Source organism: Tursiops truncatus, chromosome 20 (assembly GCF_011762595.2).
Source record: "Tursiops truncatus isolate mTurTru1 chromosome 20, mTurTru1.mat.Y, whole genome shotgun sequence".
Taxonomy (NCBI): domain Eukaryota; kingdom Metazoa; phylum Chordata; class Mammalia; order Artiodactyla; family Delphinidae; genus Tursiops; species Tursiops truncatus.
Window position 1 is genome coordinate 33,016,621 of NC_047053.1, and position 17,115 is coordinate 33,033,735.

The 17,115-nt window shown below is 51.2% G+C and overlaps 1 protein-coding gene across 2 annotated transcripts; it reads left to right on the forward strand.

Moving 5' to 3' along the window:
* Nucleotides 1-7,977: 7,977 nt before the first annotated feature.
* On the forward strand, nucleotides 7,978-17,072 carry GAS2L2 (growth arrest specific 2 like 2). 2 transcript variants are annotated; one of them, XM_073797962.1, is made up of 7 exons: nucleotides 7,978-9,956; nucleotides 11,409-11,641; nucleotides 12,487-12,594; nucleotides 13,700-13,796; nucleotides 14,397-14,649; nucleotides 15,226-16,585; nucleotides 16,880-17,072. In XM_073797962.1, exons 1-7 carry the CDS (start codon nucleotides 9,572-9,574, stop codon nucleotides 16,964-16,966), a joined length of 2,523 nt encoding a protein of 840 aa, XP_073654063.1. In that variant the 5' UTR covers nucleotides 7,978-9,571; the 3' UTR covers nucleotides 16,967-17,072. The 2 variants fall into 2 exon arrangements, with proteins under 2 accessions (XP_073654063.1, XP_033703944.1); XM_033848053.2 differs by having other exon boundaries at nucleotides 15,226-17,022.
* The last annotated feature ends 43 nt before the right edge of the window (nucleotides 17,073-17,115 follow it).

Below are 17,115 nucleotides of genomic sequence, written 5' to 3' on the forward strand. Positions count from 1 at the left end.
GGAGAGTCTCAGTCTGATGGCATACAGTTGCTGGAGTCAAGGAGATACCAGTCTGATAGGGGAACATGATATGGTCCTCCATCCAGGTCTGAAGCGGGGCGATGGGGTCTCTTCCTTCAGGCATCTCCTAGTTTGGTGGAGCCAGTTTGATGGGAGGTAGAACAAAGTGGGCAGACCAGTCCCCAGGAATCTCATGGGGGCAACACTGTCAAGAACTGTAAAGAGTCTAAAACTTTACCCTACTTGCAAGTTAGCCTGCTGTACTTTCATGGGTGCTGCCAAAAAAACATGAGACTCCTGGGTTGGAGAGAAAGGACCTCATTACTCAAGGCACAGCAGCATCAGCATACCTGTGTCATCTCCTCTTGGCCCACTGTCCCATGGGTGCTATGGGGATGGGTGCCAGGGAATACCTGCATATGCAGTCATTTGCATTATAAGAGAAACCCTGAGCTTAGGGAACCCTAATCTTTCATGCTGGGCAGTAACCAAACCTCTTCTTTGCTCCAGAAAAAGACACTATCTCTACTTCCAAGGTTGTTCACTATATAAACACCCTTGAAAAGTCAGTACCTCTGCTTGCAAGACATGCAAAAATAGGAAAGACCCATGCAGAATTGTCTCCCCTACAAAACCCCATTTTCCTTACATTTACTAAAAGAGCCTATAGCCACCTTGGCTCTTTTTTTTCTCAAATAATTTGGTAGCATGCACATTACTTTTTTTTTGAATTTTATTTTATTTTTTTATACAGCAGGTTCTTATTAGTCATCAATTTTATACACATCAGTGTATACATGTCAAACCCAATCACCCAATACATCACACCACCACCCCCAGCCCCCGCCACTTTCCCCCCTTGGTGTCCATACGTTTGTTCTCTACATCTGTGTCTCAATTTCTGCCCTGCAAACCGGTTCATCTGTACCATTTTTCTAGGTTCCACATATATGTGTTAATATACGATATTTGTTTTTCTCTTTCTGACTTACTTCACTCTGTATGACAGTCTCTAGATCCATCCACATCTCAACAAATGACCCAATTTCGTTCCTTTTTATGGTTGAGTAATATTCCATTGTATATATGTACCACAGCTTTATCCATTCATCTGTCGATGGGCATTTAGGTTGCTTCCACAACCTAGCTATTGTAAATAGTGCTGCAATGAACATTGGGGTGCATGTGTCTTTTGGGATTATGGTTTTCTCTGGGTATATGCCCAGTAGTGGGATTGCTGGATCATATGGTAATTCTATTTTTAGTTTTTTAAGGAACCTCCATACTGTTCTCCATAGTGGCTGTATCAATTTACATTCCCACCAACAGTGCAGGAGGGTTCCCTTTTCTCCCCACCCTCCCCAGCATTTGTTGTTTGTAGATTTTCTGATGATGCCCATTCTAACTGGTGTGAGGTGATACCTCATTGTAGTTTTGATTTGCATTTCTCTAATAATTAGTGATGTTGAGCAGCTTTTCATGTGCTTCTTGGCCATCTGCATGTCTTCTTTGGAGAAGTGTCTATTTAGGTCTTCTGCCCATTTTTGGATTGGGTTGTTTGTTTTTTTAATATTGAGCTGCATGAGCTGTTTATATATTTTGGAGATTAATCCTTTGTCCGTTGATTCGTTTGCAAATATTTTCTCCCATTCTGAGGGTTGTCTTTTTGTCTTATGTTTTCCTTTGCTGTGCAAAAGCTTTGAAGTTTCATTAGGTCCCTTTTTTTTTTTTTTTTTTTTTTTTGTGGTACGCGGGCCTCTCACTGCTGTGGCATCTCCCGTTGCGGAGCACAGGCTCCGGACGCGCAGGCTCAGCGGCCGTGGCTCACGAGTCTAGCCACTCCGCGGCATGTGGGATCTTCCCGGACCGGGGTACAAACCCATGTCCCCTGCATCAGCAGACAGACTCTCAACCACTGCGCCACCAGGGAAGCCCCCCATTTGTTTATTTTTGTTTTTATTTCCATTACTCTAGGAGGTGGATCAAAAAAGATCTTGCTGTGATTTATGTCAGAGTGTTCTTCCTATGTTTTCCTCTAAGAGTTTCATAGTGTCCAGTCTTACATTTAGGTCTCGAATCCATTTTGAGTTTATTTTTGTGTATGGTGTTAGGGAGTGTAGCTCTCCAGTTCTCCCAGCACCACTTATTGAACAGACTGTCTTTTCTCCATTGTATATCCTTGCCTGCTTTCTCATAGATTAGCTGACCATAGGTGCGTGGGCTTATCTCTGGGCTTTCTATCTTGTTCCATTGATCTATATTTCTGTTTTTGTGCCAATACCATATTGTCTTGATTACTGTAGCTTTGTAGTACAGTCTGAAGTCAGGTAGTCTGATTCCTCCAGCTCTGCTTTTTTTCCCTCAAGACTGCTTTGGCTATTCGGGGTCTTTTGTGTCTCCATACAAATTATAAGATTTTTTTGTTCTAGCTCTGTAAAAAATGCCTTTGGTAATTTGATAGGGATTGCACTGAATCTGTAGATTGCTGTGGGTAGTAGAGTCATTTTCACAATATTGATTCTTCCAATCCAAGAACATGGTATATCTCTCCATCTGTTGGTATCATCTTTAATTTCTTTCATCAGTGTCTTATAGTTTTCTGCATACAGGTCTTTTGTCTCCCTAGGTAGGTTTATTCCTAGGTGTTTTATTCTTTTTGTTGCAATGGTAAGTGGGAGTGTTTCCTTAATTTCTCTTTCAGATTTTTCATCATTAGAATATAGGAATGCAAGAGATTTCTGTGCATTAATTTTGTATCCTGCAAATTTACCGAATTCATTGATTAGCTCTGTAGTTTTCTGGTGGCATGTTTAGGATTCTCTATGTATAGTATCATGTCATCTGCAAACAGTGACAGTTTTATTTCCTCTTTTCCTATTTGTATTCCTTTTATTTCTTTTACTTCTCTGATTGCCGTGGCTAGGACTTCCAATACTATGTTGAATAATAGTGGTGAGAGTGGGCATCCTTGTCTTGTTCCTGATCTTAGAGGAAATGCTTTCAGTTTTTCACCATTGAGAATGATGTTTGCTGTGGGTGTGTCGTATATGGCCTTTATTATGTTGAGGTAGGTTCCCCCTATGCCCACTTTCTGGAGAGTTTTTATCATAAATGCGTGTTGAATTTTGTCAAAAAGCTTTTTCTGCATCTATTGAGATGATCACACGGTTTTTCTTCTTCAGTTTGTTAATATGGTGTATCACATTGATTGACTTGCATATATTGAAGAATCCTTGCATCCCTGGGATAAATCCCACTTGATCATGGTGTATGATCCTTTTAATGTGTTGCTGGATTCTGTTTGCTAGTGTTTTGTTAAGGATTTTTGCATCTATATTCATCAGTGATATTGGTCTGTAATTTTCTTTTTTTGTAGTATCTTTGTCTGGTTTTGGTATCAGGGTGATGGTGGCCTCTTAGAATGAGTTTGGGAGTGTTCCTTCCTCCGTAATTTTTTGGAAGAGTTTGAGAAGGATGGGTGTCAGCTCTTCTCTAAATGTTTGATAGAATTCACCTGTGAAGCCATCTGGTCCTGGACTTTTGTTTCTTGGAAGATTTTAAATCACAGTTTCAATTTCACTACTTGTGATTGGTCTGTTCATATTTTCTATTTCTTCCTGGTTCAGTCTTGGAAGGTTATACTTGTCTAAGAATTTGTCCATTTCTTCCAGGTTGCCCATTTTATTGGCATAGAGTTTCTTGTAGTAGTCTCTTAGGATGCTTTGTATTTCTGCGGTGTCTGTTGTAACTTCTCCTTTTTCATTTTTAATTTTATTGACTTGAGTTCTCTCCCTCTTTTTCTTGATGAGTCTGGCTAATGGTTTATCAATTTTGTTTATCTTCTCAAAGAACCAGCTTTTAGTTTTATTGATCTTTGCTATTGTTTTCTTTGTTTCTATTTCATTTATTTCTGCTCTGATCTTTATGATTTCTTTCCTTCTGCTAACTTTGGGTTTTGTTTGTTCTTATTTCTCTAGTTCCTTTAGGTGTAAGGTTAGATTGTTTGAGATTTTTCTTGTTTCTTGAGGTAGGATTGTATTGCTATAAACTTCCGTCTTAGAACTGCTTTTGCTGCATCCCATAGGTTTTGGATCGTCGTGTTTTCATTGTCATTTGTCTCTAGGTATTTTTTGATTTCCTCTTTGATTTCTTTAGTGATCTCTTGGTTATTTAGTAACGTATTGTTTAGCCTCCAAACGTGTTTGTGTTTTTTACGTTTTTTTCCCTGTCATTCATTTCTAATCTCATAGCGTTGTGGTCAGAAAAGATGCTTGATATGATTTCAATTTTCTTAAGTTTACTGAGGCTTCATTTGTGACCCAAGATGTGATCTATCCTGGAGGATGTTCCGTGAGCACTTGAGAAGAAAGTGTAATCTGCTGTTTTTGGATGGAATATCCTATAAATATCAATTAAATCTATGTGGTCTATTGTGTCATTTAAAGCTTCTGTTTCCTTATTTATTTTCATTTTGGATGACCTGTCCATTGGTGTAAGTGAGGTGTTAAAGTCCCCCACTATTATTGTGTTTCTGTTGACTTCCTCTTTTATAGCTGTTAGCAGTTGCCTGATGTATTGAGGTGCTCCTGTGTTGGGTGCATATATATTTATAGTTGTTATATCTTCTTCTTGGATTGATCCCTTGATCATTATGTAGTGTCCTTCCTTGTTTCTTGTAACATTCTTTATTTTAAAGTCTATTTTATCTGATATGAGTATTGCTACTCCAGCTTTCTTTTGATTTCCGTTTGCATGGAATATCTTTTTCCATCCCCTCACTTTCAGTCTGTATGTGTCCCTAGGTCTGAAGTGGGTCTCTTGTAGACAACATATATATGGGTCTTGTTTTTGTATCCATTCAGCAAGCCTGTGTCTTTTGGTTGGAGCATTTAATCCATTCACGTTTAAGGTAATTATAGATATGTATGTTCCTGTGACCATTCTCTTAATTGTTTTGGGTTTGTTTTTGTAGGTCCTTTTCTTCTCTTGTGTTTCCCACTTAGAGAAGTTCCTTTAGCATTTGTTGTAGAGCTGGTTTGGTGGTGCTGAATTCTCTTAGCTTTTGCTTGTCTGTAAAACTTTTGATTTCTCCATCGAATCTGAATGAGATCCTTGCCGGGTAGAGTAATCTTGGTTGTAGGTTCTTCCCTTTCATCACTTTCAGTATATCGTGCCACTCCCTTCTGGCTTGTAGAGTTTCTGCTGAGAAATCAGCTGTTAACCTTATGGGAGTTCCCTTGTATGTTATTTGTCATTTTTCCCTTGCTGCTTTCAATAATTTTTCTTTGTCTTTAATTTTTGCCATTTGATTATTACGTTTCTCAGCATGTTTCTCCTTGGGTTTATCCTGTATGGGACTCTCTGCACTTCCTGGACTTGGGTGGCTATTTCCTTTCCCATGTTAGGGAAGTTTTCGACTATAATCTCTTCAAATATTTTCTCGGGGCTTTCTCTCTCTCTTCTCCTTCTGGGACGCATGTAATTCGAGTGTTGTTGCGTTTAATGTTGTCCCAGAGGTCTCTTAGGCTGTCTTCATTTCTTTTCCTTCTTTTTTCTTTATTCTGTTCAGCAGCAGTGAACTCCACCATTCTGTCTTCCAGGTCACTTATCCGTTCTTCTGCCTCAGTTATTCTGCTATTGATTCATTCTAGTGTATTTTTCATTTCAGTTATTGTATTGTTCATCTCTGTTTGTTTGTTCTTTAATTTTTCTAGGTCTTTGTTAAACGTTTCTTGCATCTTCTCGACCTTTGCCTCCATTCTTTTTCGAGGTCCTGGATCATCTTCACTATCATTATTCTGAATTCTTTTTCTGGAAGGTTGCCTATCTCCACTTCATTTAGTTGTTTTTCTGGGGTTTTATCTTGTTCCTTCATCTGGTTCACAGCCCTCTGCCTTTTCATCTTGTCTATCTTTCTGTGAATGCAGTTTTTGTTCCACTGGCTGCAGGACTGTAGTTCTTCTTGCTTCTGCTGTCTGCCCTCTGGTGGATGAGGCTATCTAAGAGGCTTGTCCAAGTTTCCTGATGGGAGGGACTGGTGGTGGGTAGAGCTGGCTGTTGCTCTGGTGGGCAGAGCTCAGTAGAACTTTAATTCGCTTGACTGCTAATGGGTGGGGCTGGGTTCCCTCCCTGTTGGTTGTTTGGCCTGAGACCACCCAACACTTGAGCCTGCAGGCTCTTTGGTGGGGCTAATGGCAGCCTCCGGGAGGGCTCATGCTAAGGAGTACTTCTCAGAACTTCTGCTGCCAGTGTCCTTGTCCTCATGGTGAGCCACAGCCACCCACTGCCTCTGCAGGAGACCCTCCAACACTAGCAGGTAGGTCTAGTTCAGTCTCCCCTGGGGTCACTGCTCCTTCCCCTGGGTCCCGACGTGCACACTACTTTGTGTGTTCCTTCCAAGAGTGGAGTCTCTGTTTCCCCCAGTCCTGTCAGAGTCCTGCAATCAAATCCCACTAGCCTTCAAAGTCTGATTCTCTAGGAATTCCTCCTCCCGTTGCCGGACCCTCAGGTTCGGAAGCCTGAAGTGGGGCTCAGAACCTTCACTCCAGTGGGTGGACTTCTGTGGTATAAGTGTTCTCCAGTCTGTGAGTCACCCACCCAGCAGTTATGGGATTTGATTTTATTGTGATTGTGCCCCTCGTACCGTCTCATTGTGGCTTCTCCTTTGTCTTTGGATGTGGGGTAACGTTTTTGGTGAGTTCCAGTGTCTTCCTGTCAACGATTGTTCAGCAGTTAGTTGTGATTCTGGTGTTCTCACAAGAGGGAGTGAGAGCACATCCTTCTACTCCGCCATCTTGGTTCAGGCTCCTACTTATTTTTTTAAATTAATTAATTAATTATTTTGGCTGCGTTGGGTCTTCGTTGCTGAGCACGGGCTTTCTGTAGTTGCAGCGAGCGGGGGTTACTCTTCATTGCGGTGCGTGGGCTTCTCATTGCGGTGGCTTCTCTTGTTGTGGAGCACGGGCTCTAGGCGTGCGGGTGTCAGTAGTTGTGGCATGTGGGCTCAGTAGTTGTGGCTCGTGGGCTCTAGGGTGCAGGCTCAGCAACTGTGGCACACGGGCTTAGTTGCTCTGCGGCATGTGGGATCGTCCTGGACCAGGGCTCAAACCCGTGTCCCCTGCATTGGCAGGCAGATTCTTAAACACTGCACCACCAGGGAAGTCCCAACCACCTTGGTTCCTGATTGCAAAATTCAAAAGTTTACTCTGGCTAATTTAAAGAAAAAAAATAGAGCTCACAGAATGGCTGGAAGACTTGACAATTGGAAGTCAGGTTCTCTCTCTGGGGCTGGGCTCATCTTCCCTAATTTCAAGAAAGCCCTACCTAATACCTGAAAATAGGATTTTATTAGCAAGAATGGAAAAGAAATAGCTCCTCTGTATTGGGGTAACCAGTCTCTAGAATGGCTCCCAATGACCCTTGTCTCCTGGTAGTCACACTCTAATGTAGACCCTTCCCAAATGAAATAAGGCCAACCTGGGTAATTGATAGGATATTGTGGAAATGACAGAGTGCGACTTTCAAGGCTAGGTAATAAAAGACCCTGTGGCTTCTGTCTTGCTCTCTCACTCTAGAGAAAGCCAGTTGCCATGTCTTCAGCACACTCGAGCAACCCTATGGAGAAGTTCATTACACTGAGGAACTCAGGCCTCCTGCCAGCTTCAGTTTTCTTGTTTCCTCATCCATAAATGGGTACAACAGTCACCATCTTGATGCCTTTAAAAGGTAATTGAGGGCCTTCCCTGGTGGTCCAGTGGTTAAGACTCTGCGCTCCCAATGCAGAGGTCCCGGATTCTATCTCTGGTCAGGGAACTAGATCCCACATGAATGCTGCAACTAAGACCCGATGCAGTGGAAGGGAGGGAGGGAGGGAGGGAGGGAGGGAGGAAGGAAGGAAGGAAGGAAGGGCAGGAGAGAGAGAGAGAAAGAAAGAGAGAGAGGGGGGGGGAGAGAGATAGACAGAAAGAAAGAACGAAAGAAAGAAAGAAATTGAAAGAAAATTACCTTCCAAAAGGTAAAGAAAAGCCCTGCATAATCTGAGGCCCCATTTCCTCTCTTCCTCAGAGCCTACCTGTCACTGCTATTCCTGGGATATGCTAACCATCCCCCTGCCTAGAGTGTTTTTATTTTTTCGGCTGAGCCACATGGCTTGCGAGATTTTATTTCCCCAACCAGGGACTGAACCCAGGCCACGGCAGTGAAAGCGCTGAGTCCTAACCACTGGACCTCTGGGAAATTCCCCTGCCTGGAGCTTTGGCACTGGCTGTTCCCTCTGCCCGAGTACCCTTCCCGAAGATATGCTTCCTCACTTCTCTTAGGTCCCTGCTCAATCATCACCATATCAGTGAGGCCTTTCCTGACCCCCTTATAGAAAATACCTCCCCCTTCTCCTTTAGTCCTTTAGTTTTCTCCCTGGTGTTTATCACCGTGTGACTTACTATAGACTTGTAAGTTTGTTATCTGTCATCCAACACCCACCAACATATAAGCAGCCTCCATGAGGTCAGGGACTTCATTTATAGCTACACCCTCAGGGCCATAATAGTGCGTGGCACACAGTAGGTACTCAGGAAATATTTGTTGAATGAATGCATTGCTGTGGCCATGGGGTGAGGTACTATGATTGACAGCCCACTCTGGAGGAAGCACGTGGGTAGAGTGGGAGGGGTTCTCCAGAGAACTTAGGGAGCATGGTGCACAAACAAGGCTGCTGGGAGAATCAGTGAGAGCTGGGACCCCCCCAGTCTTAATAGTCTGATACTTCCCACATTCGCGATTCCTCTATTCTTCACAACACCCTGGAGAGGTAGATATTATTATTCCCATTTTATAATTGATGCAACTAAGGCACAGAGAGGCTAGGCAGTATGTGAAGGCCACAGAGGGCTTCAGGAAAGGGTCCAAGGCCAAACTCATGTGTATGGACTCTGTCGCTGCATCTATTTCATCCCTATCCTACGGTGCTCACTAAACACCAAGGGGCATGGCATCCCTGGCCCTGCTTCTCGCCCTCATTTCCCAAAAGCCCCCACCAGTGTCAACCAAGTGAGAGAAGCCAGCCCCAGCCTTCCTCTGCTCCCCAGGCTCCAGGGCGGGCAATGCCAGGAAGCGTTAACAAGGAGTGTTTGTAGCAGTCACTGTCTCCAAGGAGAGGAAAGCAGAGTGGAGAGGCCGCCAGCCAGACTCCAGGCTGGCCGGTGGTGGGCGGGATGCAGCCAGCACAGCCTGTCCAGCCCTGGGGGGAGAAAGGAGTATCCTCACCTCCATCTGTCCTGGGAGGTGGCGACCTCTGAGCGGACTGGGCAGCTGGGGTGTGAGGTCGCTGCAGGGCTACCAAGTAGGAAAGCTCTGGCAGGGACTGAGGAATGGGGAGGGGGAGGGGGCAGGCCTGGCCCAGCCCAGTGGCGGCAGTGACAGTGGCTGAAGCCAGCGGCAAGTAGCAGAGCCGTCCTGGGCTCTCGGAGGACAAGGGGAACCCCTGAGTCAGGGAGAACCCAGCAGGTGGTAGGAGTGAAGACACAGCTGTGGGAGAGAGGAGACAGCTGCCCCTTCCCCGGCTGGTGGTCCAGCCATGGCCCAGCCTGGGGTTGGCAGGAGGAGGCCTGGGACCCCGAGGCCTCCGGTGAGCAGCATCCGGCCCTTTAAGTCCAGCGAGCAGTACCTGGAAGCCATGAAGGAGGACCTGGCCGAGTGGCTTCGGGATCTCTACGGGCTGGACATCGACGCGGCTAACTTCCTGCAGGCGCTGGAGACGGGCCTGGCGCTGTGCCAGCATGCCAACGCCGTCACTGAGGCCGCCCTGGCCTTCCTGGCTGAGGCACCTGCCCGAGCCCAAAGCATGCCCCTGCCCCGGGCCGGGGTTTCCTGCAATGCGGCCGCCCAGCCAGGCACCTTCCAGGCCCGGGACAACATCTCCAACTTCATCCAATGGTGCCGCAAGGAGATGGGTATCCAAGGTAAGCACCCTGGCCCCCCCCTCCCCAGACCCTTATCTTGTCAGGCGTCAATCTCCTCTCTAAGGCTCAGGCTGCATCAGGGGTCAGGAGCCACGGTCCTCCTTCCAGATTTGCCTTGGGCCAGCTCATTCCTTTTCATGCCTCAGTTTCCCAATCTCATAGGAAATCCCCAATAAATAAATGTGTTGATTGGATGATTCGAGCACCTATCTCCTTTGGGTAGAGCGTCGTGCTGGGCACCGAGCGCTGAGAGGGCTGAGAACCAGTGCCAAGAAGTTTGTGGCCCAGGGAAGAGAGACAGCTGAGAAGATGCATAAATTATAGCCCAACGTGGTAGAAGCTCAAGGAGAGGCATCTGTGCTGGGGAGACAGAGGCGGAAACAGCCACCTGATGGGCCTGGAAAGACCATATAGTAGATGGAGATTTGAGCTGAGAATAAAATAAAATAAGAGAAGAATAAAAAGAATAAATAAGAAGAAGAATAAAAAGAAGCTTGGCGGACAGGGAGTTCTAGGCAGGGGGGCACAAAGAAGGCGTGTGTTTGGGCTACAGTGGGGTGGGGAGGGGACAGGGGAGGAGGCAAGTGGATGTTAGGGAGGGGCCAGCCGTGTTTGGGCCTTCCAAGACTCTAGGACTGATATCAGGCTCCCTCATCTCCTTGGCCTTGGACCCAGCAGCGGGGATGAAGCTGGGTGCCGCACCATCCTTCAGACCAAAGGCAGTGGGGGTGTGGCAGAGGGAGGGGTCAGGCCTGGCCTACCGGCCAGTCGGTGGCAACACAATATGGAACAGGACTGGAGGGTTGATAAAGGCCAGTGTTTTATCGGGCACTTACCATGTGCCAGACATTGCCTGCAAACACATAGCTATCCCTACAACAACCCCATGAAACAGACTACTTTCCCGTTTTACAGAAGAGGAGACTGAAGCTGGGACTAGCCCAAGGTCATACGTCCGGTGGGTGGGAGCATCAGGGTTCCAAAGCTGGCAGTCAGGCTCCAGAGCCTGTACTCACCCCAGCCTGGTTATGTGTGGGCTGGGAGTTGAGTCTGGGGTGCCTGGTGGTTACTGGAGGTGAGAGGCGCGGATGGGAAGCAGCACAGACTGCTTCTTGCTCCTGGACCCATCCTGGCAAACAGAGCGGGGAGAAGGGCTGGTGGAGTTAGGCTCCTTCGCTTGGCTGTGTCCCCTCTTCTCCCCGCCACCCTGCCCCGCCATAAGGCAGCCACCTCGTCTTGCACTCAGTACCTGAGCAATTCTGTCCAGATCCTCCTAGGGGCTGGCTTGCCGCCAAGAACCTGAGACGCAACCCCCTATCCCCCATGCCTGCGTCCGCGCCCTGGTCCAGGATGGCCCCAGGGCTATCCCACCTGTTCCGCTTGCTTGCTCCGGGCAGGTCAGCAGGGATCTCAGGCTGCCTACCCTCCTCTCCCCTCTCCTGCCCCGGCCAGAGGTGCTGATGTTCGAGACGGATGACCTGGTGCTGCGCAAGAACGTGAAGAACGTGGTGTTGTGCCTGCTGGAGCTGGGCCGCCGGGCCCGGCGCTTCGGCGTCGCGGCGCCCAGCCTGGTGCGGCTGGAGGAGGACATCGACCAGGAACTGCGGCTGGAGCTGGCCCTGCCCCCGCCGCCGCCCGAGCCCCCCACGCGCCCGCCCTGCCACTTCCGCAACCTGGACCAGTTGGTGAGGGCTCCGGACACGCCCTCGGCCCCGCCTTCCTTCGCCCCGCCTCCCTCTCCACCTCCGAATCCGGCCCCTCTGAGCCACCCCCTTCTTCAGCCCCAGTCCCCTCCTCGACACTCTCTCACCGCGTGGTTGTTAAGTAAGTCGTGTGCACTTGGAGCCTCGATGCTCATCGTTTTCTTTATGAATCCAGCACCCTACGCCTCCCTCGTTTAAACCCCGTGGGACGGTTGTTAAGAACGCAGAACCTTTTCTGACTGCTTGGTTTAAGTCTTAGTTCCACTGCTTTGCAGCCGTGTGACTGGGCAAATTATTTGCCCTCTCTGTGCCTCAGCTCCCTTATCTGTACTGTGGGGATGTAACCGTGCCTACCTTCCACGACGGCGGTGGCTGTTAGATGAGCCAGCGCACGTGAAGCGCTCAGCCAGTGTCTGGCACAGAGGGTCCTGTCCTGGGAGTTAGCTCTGACTGTGACTAGGAATCACTTCTACCACCAAGGAATCGAGCTCAGGGAGGTTTCTTACCTTGCCCAAGGCCTATAGTGCGGTGGAGGCAGGATTCCCACCCAAACCTGTCAGGTTCCAAGGTCCACCTTAACCATCACACTCCACGGCCTCTGTTAGCTGAGTCACGAGGGTGCTGGGCCATAGGTGCCACTCAAGCTCTTGTTCTCGTTGAGCCATTAAAAGCCTTCTGTACTTGCTTCTCAGCCCCCAGCCCTGACTTGGCAGAAGCCTTGGGTCTGGGGGGCAGGCAGGCCGCCCGTTGGGCTTGACCCAGCGTGCAGGGGGAGCTTGGCTACCTGGGCAGAGGGGAGGGCTGAACCCATTGCCCACTGCCCGCAGGTTCAGAGCCTGGTGAGCCGCTGCACGTGCCCGGTTCAGTTCTCCATGGTCAAGGTGTCCGAGGGGAAGTACCGCGTGGGAGACTCCAACACCCTCATCTTCATCCGGGTAAGTCCCTGGTCGGGGGTGGAGGGCCCTTTCTGGGGTCGGCAGAATCAGGTTTCCTTCCGTGGGACTTTGCCCAGGCCTGAAGGCAAGGACAGGAAATCACCATTCATCGCCAGTTATCAGGCCTTGGGGCTTTCCTTCTCTCCCTTGGAGAATTCCAGAAGATTCCTGACAAAGTTGGCAAGCATGTCCCCTCCTTCCATGAGGGCAGCCAGAACCAGAACCCCCCCCATCTGCCTCCACCTTAGTTCAGAAGGGGGTCTCCCCAGTCAGAAGTGAGGATGAAGCATACTCCCACTTTTCCACCCACAGGCTTGGTCACAGCAAGGGGCCTGAGACCCCGTTCCCCGCCCTCCCCGCCCAGTTTGTGTTCCCCGCAGGGCCCAGCCACATCAAGCCCGCGGTCCGCGGCTCACATGCCCAGCTTGGTGCCTTCTGAGCGGCAGTACAAGTCTGAACTGTGCCTCCCGCTACTCCCCACTCCCCACCCCCTCCACCGCGCCCCATGCCTGGCCACCTGGCCAGAAACAGTCTGCACCTGGGGGTGTGGCCAGCGGCTCAGGGGCACAGCTAAGCCTTCTTCTCCTTGGGTCGGGCCACACCTGGAGGCAGAGCCAGCTCCCTGGGCCCTCACCCAGAGCCTGAGCCAAGAGCTCTGTGAAGCAGGTGGGGATGGATTGTGGCGCCCCGTTTCCACTAAGGAAGTGGACGCCTGGAGAGGCTACGTGACCTGGAGTGGAGTCGGGCCAGGACTCCTGCGGGTCCTTTAACACACACACCACGAGGGCAAAGCCAGCGCCCCCCGTTTCTGATACAAACGTGCGCAGGCGTCAACCGCTTCCCAGCGAAGGGAGAGGAGGGAGTCGGGAGGTAGACTACACAGTGCTTGGGAGCAACTTGCTGTATGTCAGCTTGGCCTCCACCCTTGACAACATGTGCTCTCTGATGCCAGTCCTGCAGGGGACTCAGGCTGCAACATAGGCACGCTCCCAACTACACGTGTGCATGTGTACGTGGATGGGAGCAAGGGCTGAAGGCCTGCAGGCTGGTCCATGGAGAGGGGACTCCCTCACCTTGCCCTCCACCTCACCCTTGCCCCCTGCAGATCCTCCGGAACCACGTGATGGTGCGTGTGGGGGGCGGCTGGGACACACTCGGTCACTATCTGGACAAACATGACCCCTGCCGGTGCACATCCCTCTGTAAGTCCCCTGAGAGTCCCTTCCCTATGTCTCCGGGTCGGGAGGCCGGAAGCAGACGCGGGAGGTAGGCCTGATCTCCAGGGGCAAGAGGTGTGCAGGGGATGGAGGAAGGAAGATACTGTAGAAGGTACAGGTGGGGGTGGCCTCTCAGTTCTAGGCGGAAAGCGGGCCAGCCACGGTGCAGTACCAACTTGAGCCACAAGGTGGCGCCAAATACACAGAGAATCAGCATTTGGTCATGAGGGCATGTGGGCAGGGCTTAGGTCTGGCTCTGATGGAGGCGCCAAGCATGATTTGGAAGGTCTTTAGTCTTCCCGTAACGTCCATCAGCACCTCAAGCCACCCCAAATAAGCATGCAATCTAAGCTAAAGACGTGGACTTGCAGCTTTAAACAAGTCCCCCAGCCAGGCCCTCTGACCAGATTTCATCCCCTAACCCCTCCCTTGAGGAAATTCTGGTGCTGTCACTGTCACAGTAGGTCCCACTGTCTCTAATGCGGGATTCAGGGTGTGGGACAGCTGGGGGAGGGAACGGTGGACCCCATCAGCAGGAGTTTAACCCTTTCCTCCTCTCCTGTCTCTGGGGGGCTGTGTTGGTAGCACACAAGACGGGCAGCTTCCTGAAGCCCCCTGTCCCACTGGTGCAGCATGAAGTGAGGGTGGACGATGGGCCCTCACAGCCCCAGCCTACGATGACCATCAGCCGCTCCCAGAGCCCCCTGCCCTCCGTGGACTGGACGACATACACCTCTTCGGGTCGAAAGCAGAGGCCCCCTGCCGCCTCCTCCCCTACACCCCACCGTGAACGGAGAGCAGGAGCAGGGATCCTCAGAGAGACAGCACCATTCCCGAGGTACTGGGGAGGGACAGGGCAGGGCCTCTTCCTGCTTTGGAGTCTACATTCTCAGAGGCCACCCCACCCCAAGATAAGGGGAGCAGGTCTCCCAGCAGTGCCCCTATCCCAGCAAGACCTCAGGTGTTCAGAACCAAAAAACACCCAGTACCTTTAGGATCATCTAGTTAACTTCATACACCCTCCCATTTCACAGATGAGGAGGCTGAGGCCCATAAAGGGAACAGATTTACCCACGGTCCCTCTGCCATTTCATGGTAGAGCAGAAACTAAGACCCTCCCCACCCAAGACTGGTGACCTGTAGCTGTGGGATCTGAAGCAACCTGGGGTCCAGACCAGGCTGCTTTCTATCTGCTACACAAGGAATGGGGGAGGACACACTTAAGCAGTATCTGCTGTAAGGAAGAGTCTCTGGCAGGCACGGGGGAGAGAGAGCATCTGCTTCCTTCAACATGAAGTCTGACCCCCTGGGAGTTCTGGCTGGGGAAAGGCCATCCCTTCGCAGAGCCAGGGGACTGGGAGCCAGGGGACTGGATCAGATAGCCCTGCCGATAACCTATGATTCTCCCTTTCAGGTGCCAGGAGAAGTCACTCGCCCTGTGTTGGAGGCAGCTGCCAGATGGGGACAGCCCCCCGAGCCCCCAGTCCTCACCTACTCCCAGGGGCCAAGGCACACAGTGCACCTCCTCAGGGAAGAGGGAGGACAGATACCCCCCTGAACTCCCCAGGAGAAGGACTCCCACATCTTGGGTTCATGAGGAGACAGACAGCTGGGGAACTCGTGCCAGGACCCCCATCCCCCAGGGACTCCAAGCCCCTGAGGCCACTACCACAGGGACACCAGCAGGAGGAGCATCTCCCCTGCCTTGTTCCTCCAGCCCAGCCAAGCCTGTGGGCCCCAGGCCACCCCCCGGGGATGAGGCCGAGGGTGCCTCCTCCCAGCTTAGGGAGACAGCATCTGTCCATTCTCCATCCCCTGTTAAAGGACCCACCAAGATCCTGGTCCGGTTGCCCCCAGCTTGCCCCCCGACTCTGGGAAGAAGCTTTCCAGGGACTGCAAGTGGAGGTCCCAGGACAGAACTGGGGAGAGGGCCCATTCCATTAAGGGCCGTCACTGGGGACCTGTCTGGGTCCAGACCTGGGGACTGCTCTGTGGAAGAGAGGCAAGAGGACCAGAAGCTGGATGTCCAGGTGACAGCAGAGGCCGGAGAGCCCTGGGGCCTGGGCCCACAGCACCAGGAGGGGAGGTGCACTCCCCTGCCCTCGGGTGGGATCAAGGAGCAAGCCATCCACCACAGCCTTGGGGAGCAGCTTTTGGCCAGCATGAAGCTGCTAGAGGTGGCCGCTGTCTGCCCCCAGGGCGCAGCGTCTGGAGTCGTTCCTCGCAGTGGAGTCTACGTGCCCAGCCTGGGTGGGCGGTGGCCTGAGCCTGGGGGTCCTTATGACAAAGTCATCCAAGAACTGGCTCAGGGCCCCCCGCCCCTCCTTAAGGTGGACCTGGGAGCCTGGAAGGCAGCCCCTACAGGCTGCCCTAAGCCGGCTGTAAGTGCAGGCCCAGGAAGCCCAAAACGGAAACTGGGAGCCGAAGAGAGTGGGCTGAGGACGAAAGCAAGCCCAAGTGCCAAGGGTGCCGGGACAACGAAGGTCCCGGCTCAAAGGGGGCAGGACTGCTCAGCCCCTGCTGTGTCTGCCACCCCAGAGTCCTCCACACCTTCGCCCTCCGCCCCCAGTTCTGATAAAGCCAAGGCATGTCCAGGCAAGGGCAAGAGAACACTCCGGAAGCCCCGGAGAGTCCCATCCATCTACAAGCTGAAGCTCAGGCACAGGATTCGGCCCCGGAGAGACCACAGGCCCGAGAAGCAGCCTTCACGAATTCCCAAGCCGTTGACCTGCCTCCACCTGGGTCCAGCCAAGGCACCCCCCAGGGGCAGGCTGGTGAGAGCAGTGCTGGGCAGCAATGGAGGGAAGGCAGCCCTGGGGGCTGGAGCCTCGGCGGGGGAGAAGGAGGAGGGAGAGGAGAGGAAGGGGCCAGCTGCACCCCTGGAGAGCAGCTCCCCGCCTTTGGAGGGCCAGGGGCCTCAGCAGCTTGATCAAGCCCCCGCCTCACCTGAGGAGGAGTCTTGGGTGTGAGAAGGCGCTTCTCTTCCCCCCCCCGCCCCCCAGCCTGTGGGTATAGAGGAGGAGGGAAGTGAAAAGATGCCCGTGTATTCGTTGCATTCCCAACTGCAGGAACAGAAAGGAAGGTCCCTCACCTCAATACAGGGCCTTGGCCAGGAGAGTTCAGAAGACAAACAGAGACGCCATCTGGTCGGTTGAGCAGGAGGGCAACCCGTGAGTCCCAGTCCAATTCCAGGGTGGTAGGGCTACTGTCTCCCAGAACAGCTCCGCAAATTCCTGTGCTCTGTCCTCCGGCCATGCCCATTTCCACAGCTCTTATAAGTTATTAAACATGAGTGGGTCTGTCC

Coding starts and splice junctions, on each gene's coding strand:
- GAS2L2 (XM_033848053.2), top strand. CDS start 9,572: ATGGCCCAGCCTGGGGTTGGCAGGAGGAGGCCTGGGACCCCGAGGCCT. Junction 11,642..12,486: donor TCCGCAACCTGGACCAGTTG/GTGAGGGCTCCG, acceptor CACTGCCCGCAG/GTTCAGAGCCTGGTGAGCCG. Junction 13,797..14,396: donor CTGCCGGTGCACATCCCTCT/GTAAGTCCCCTG, acceptor CTGTGTTGGTAG/CACACAAGACGGGCAGCTTC.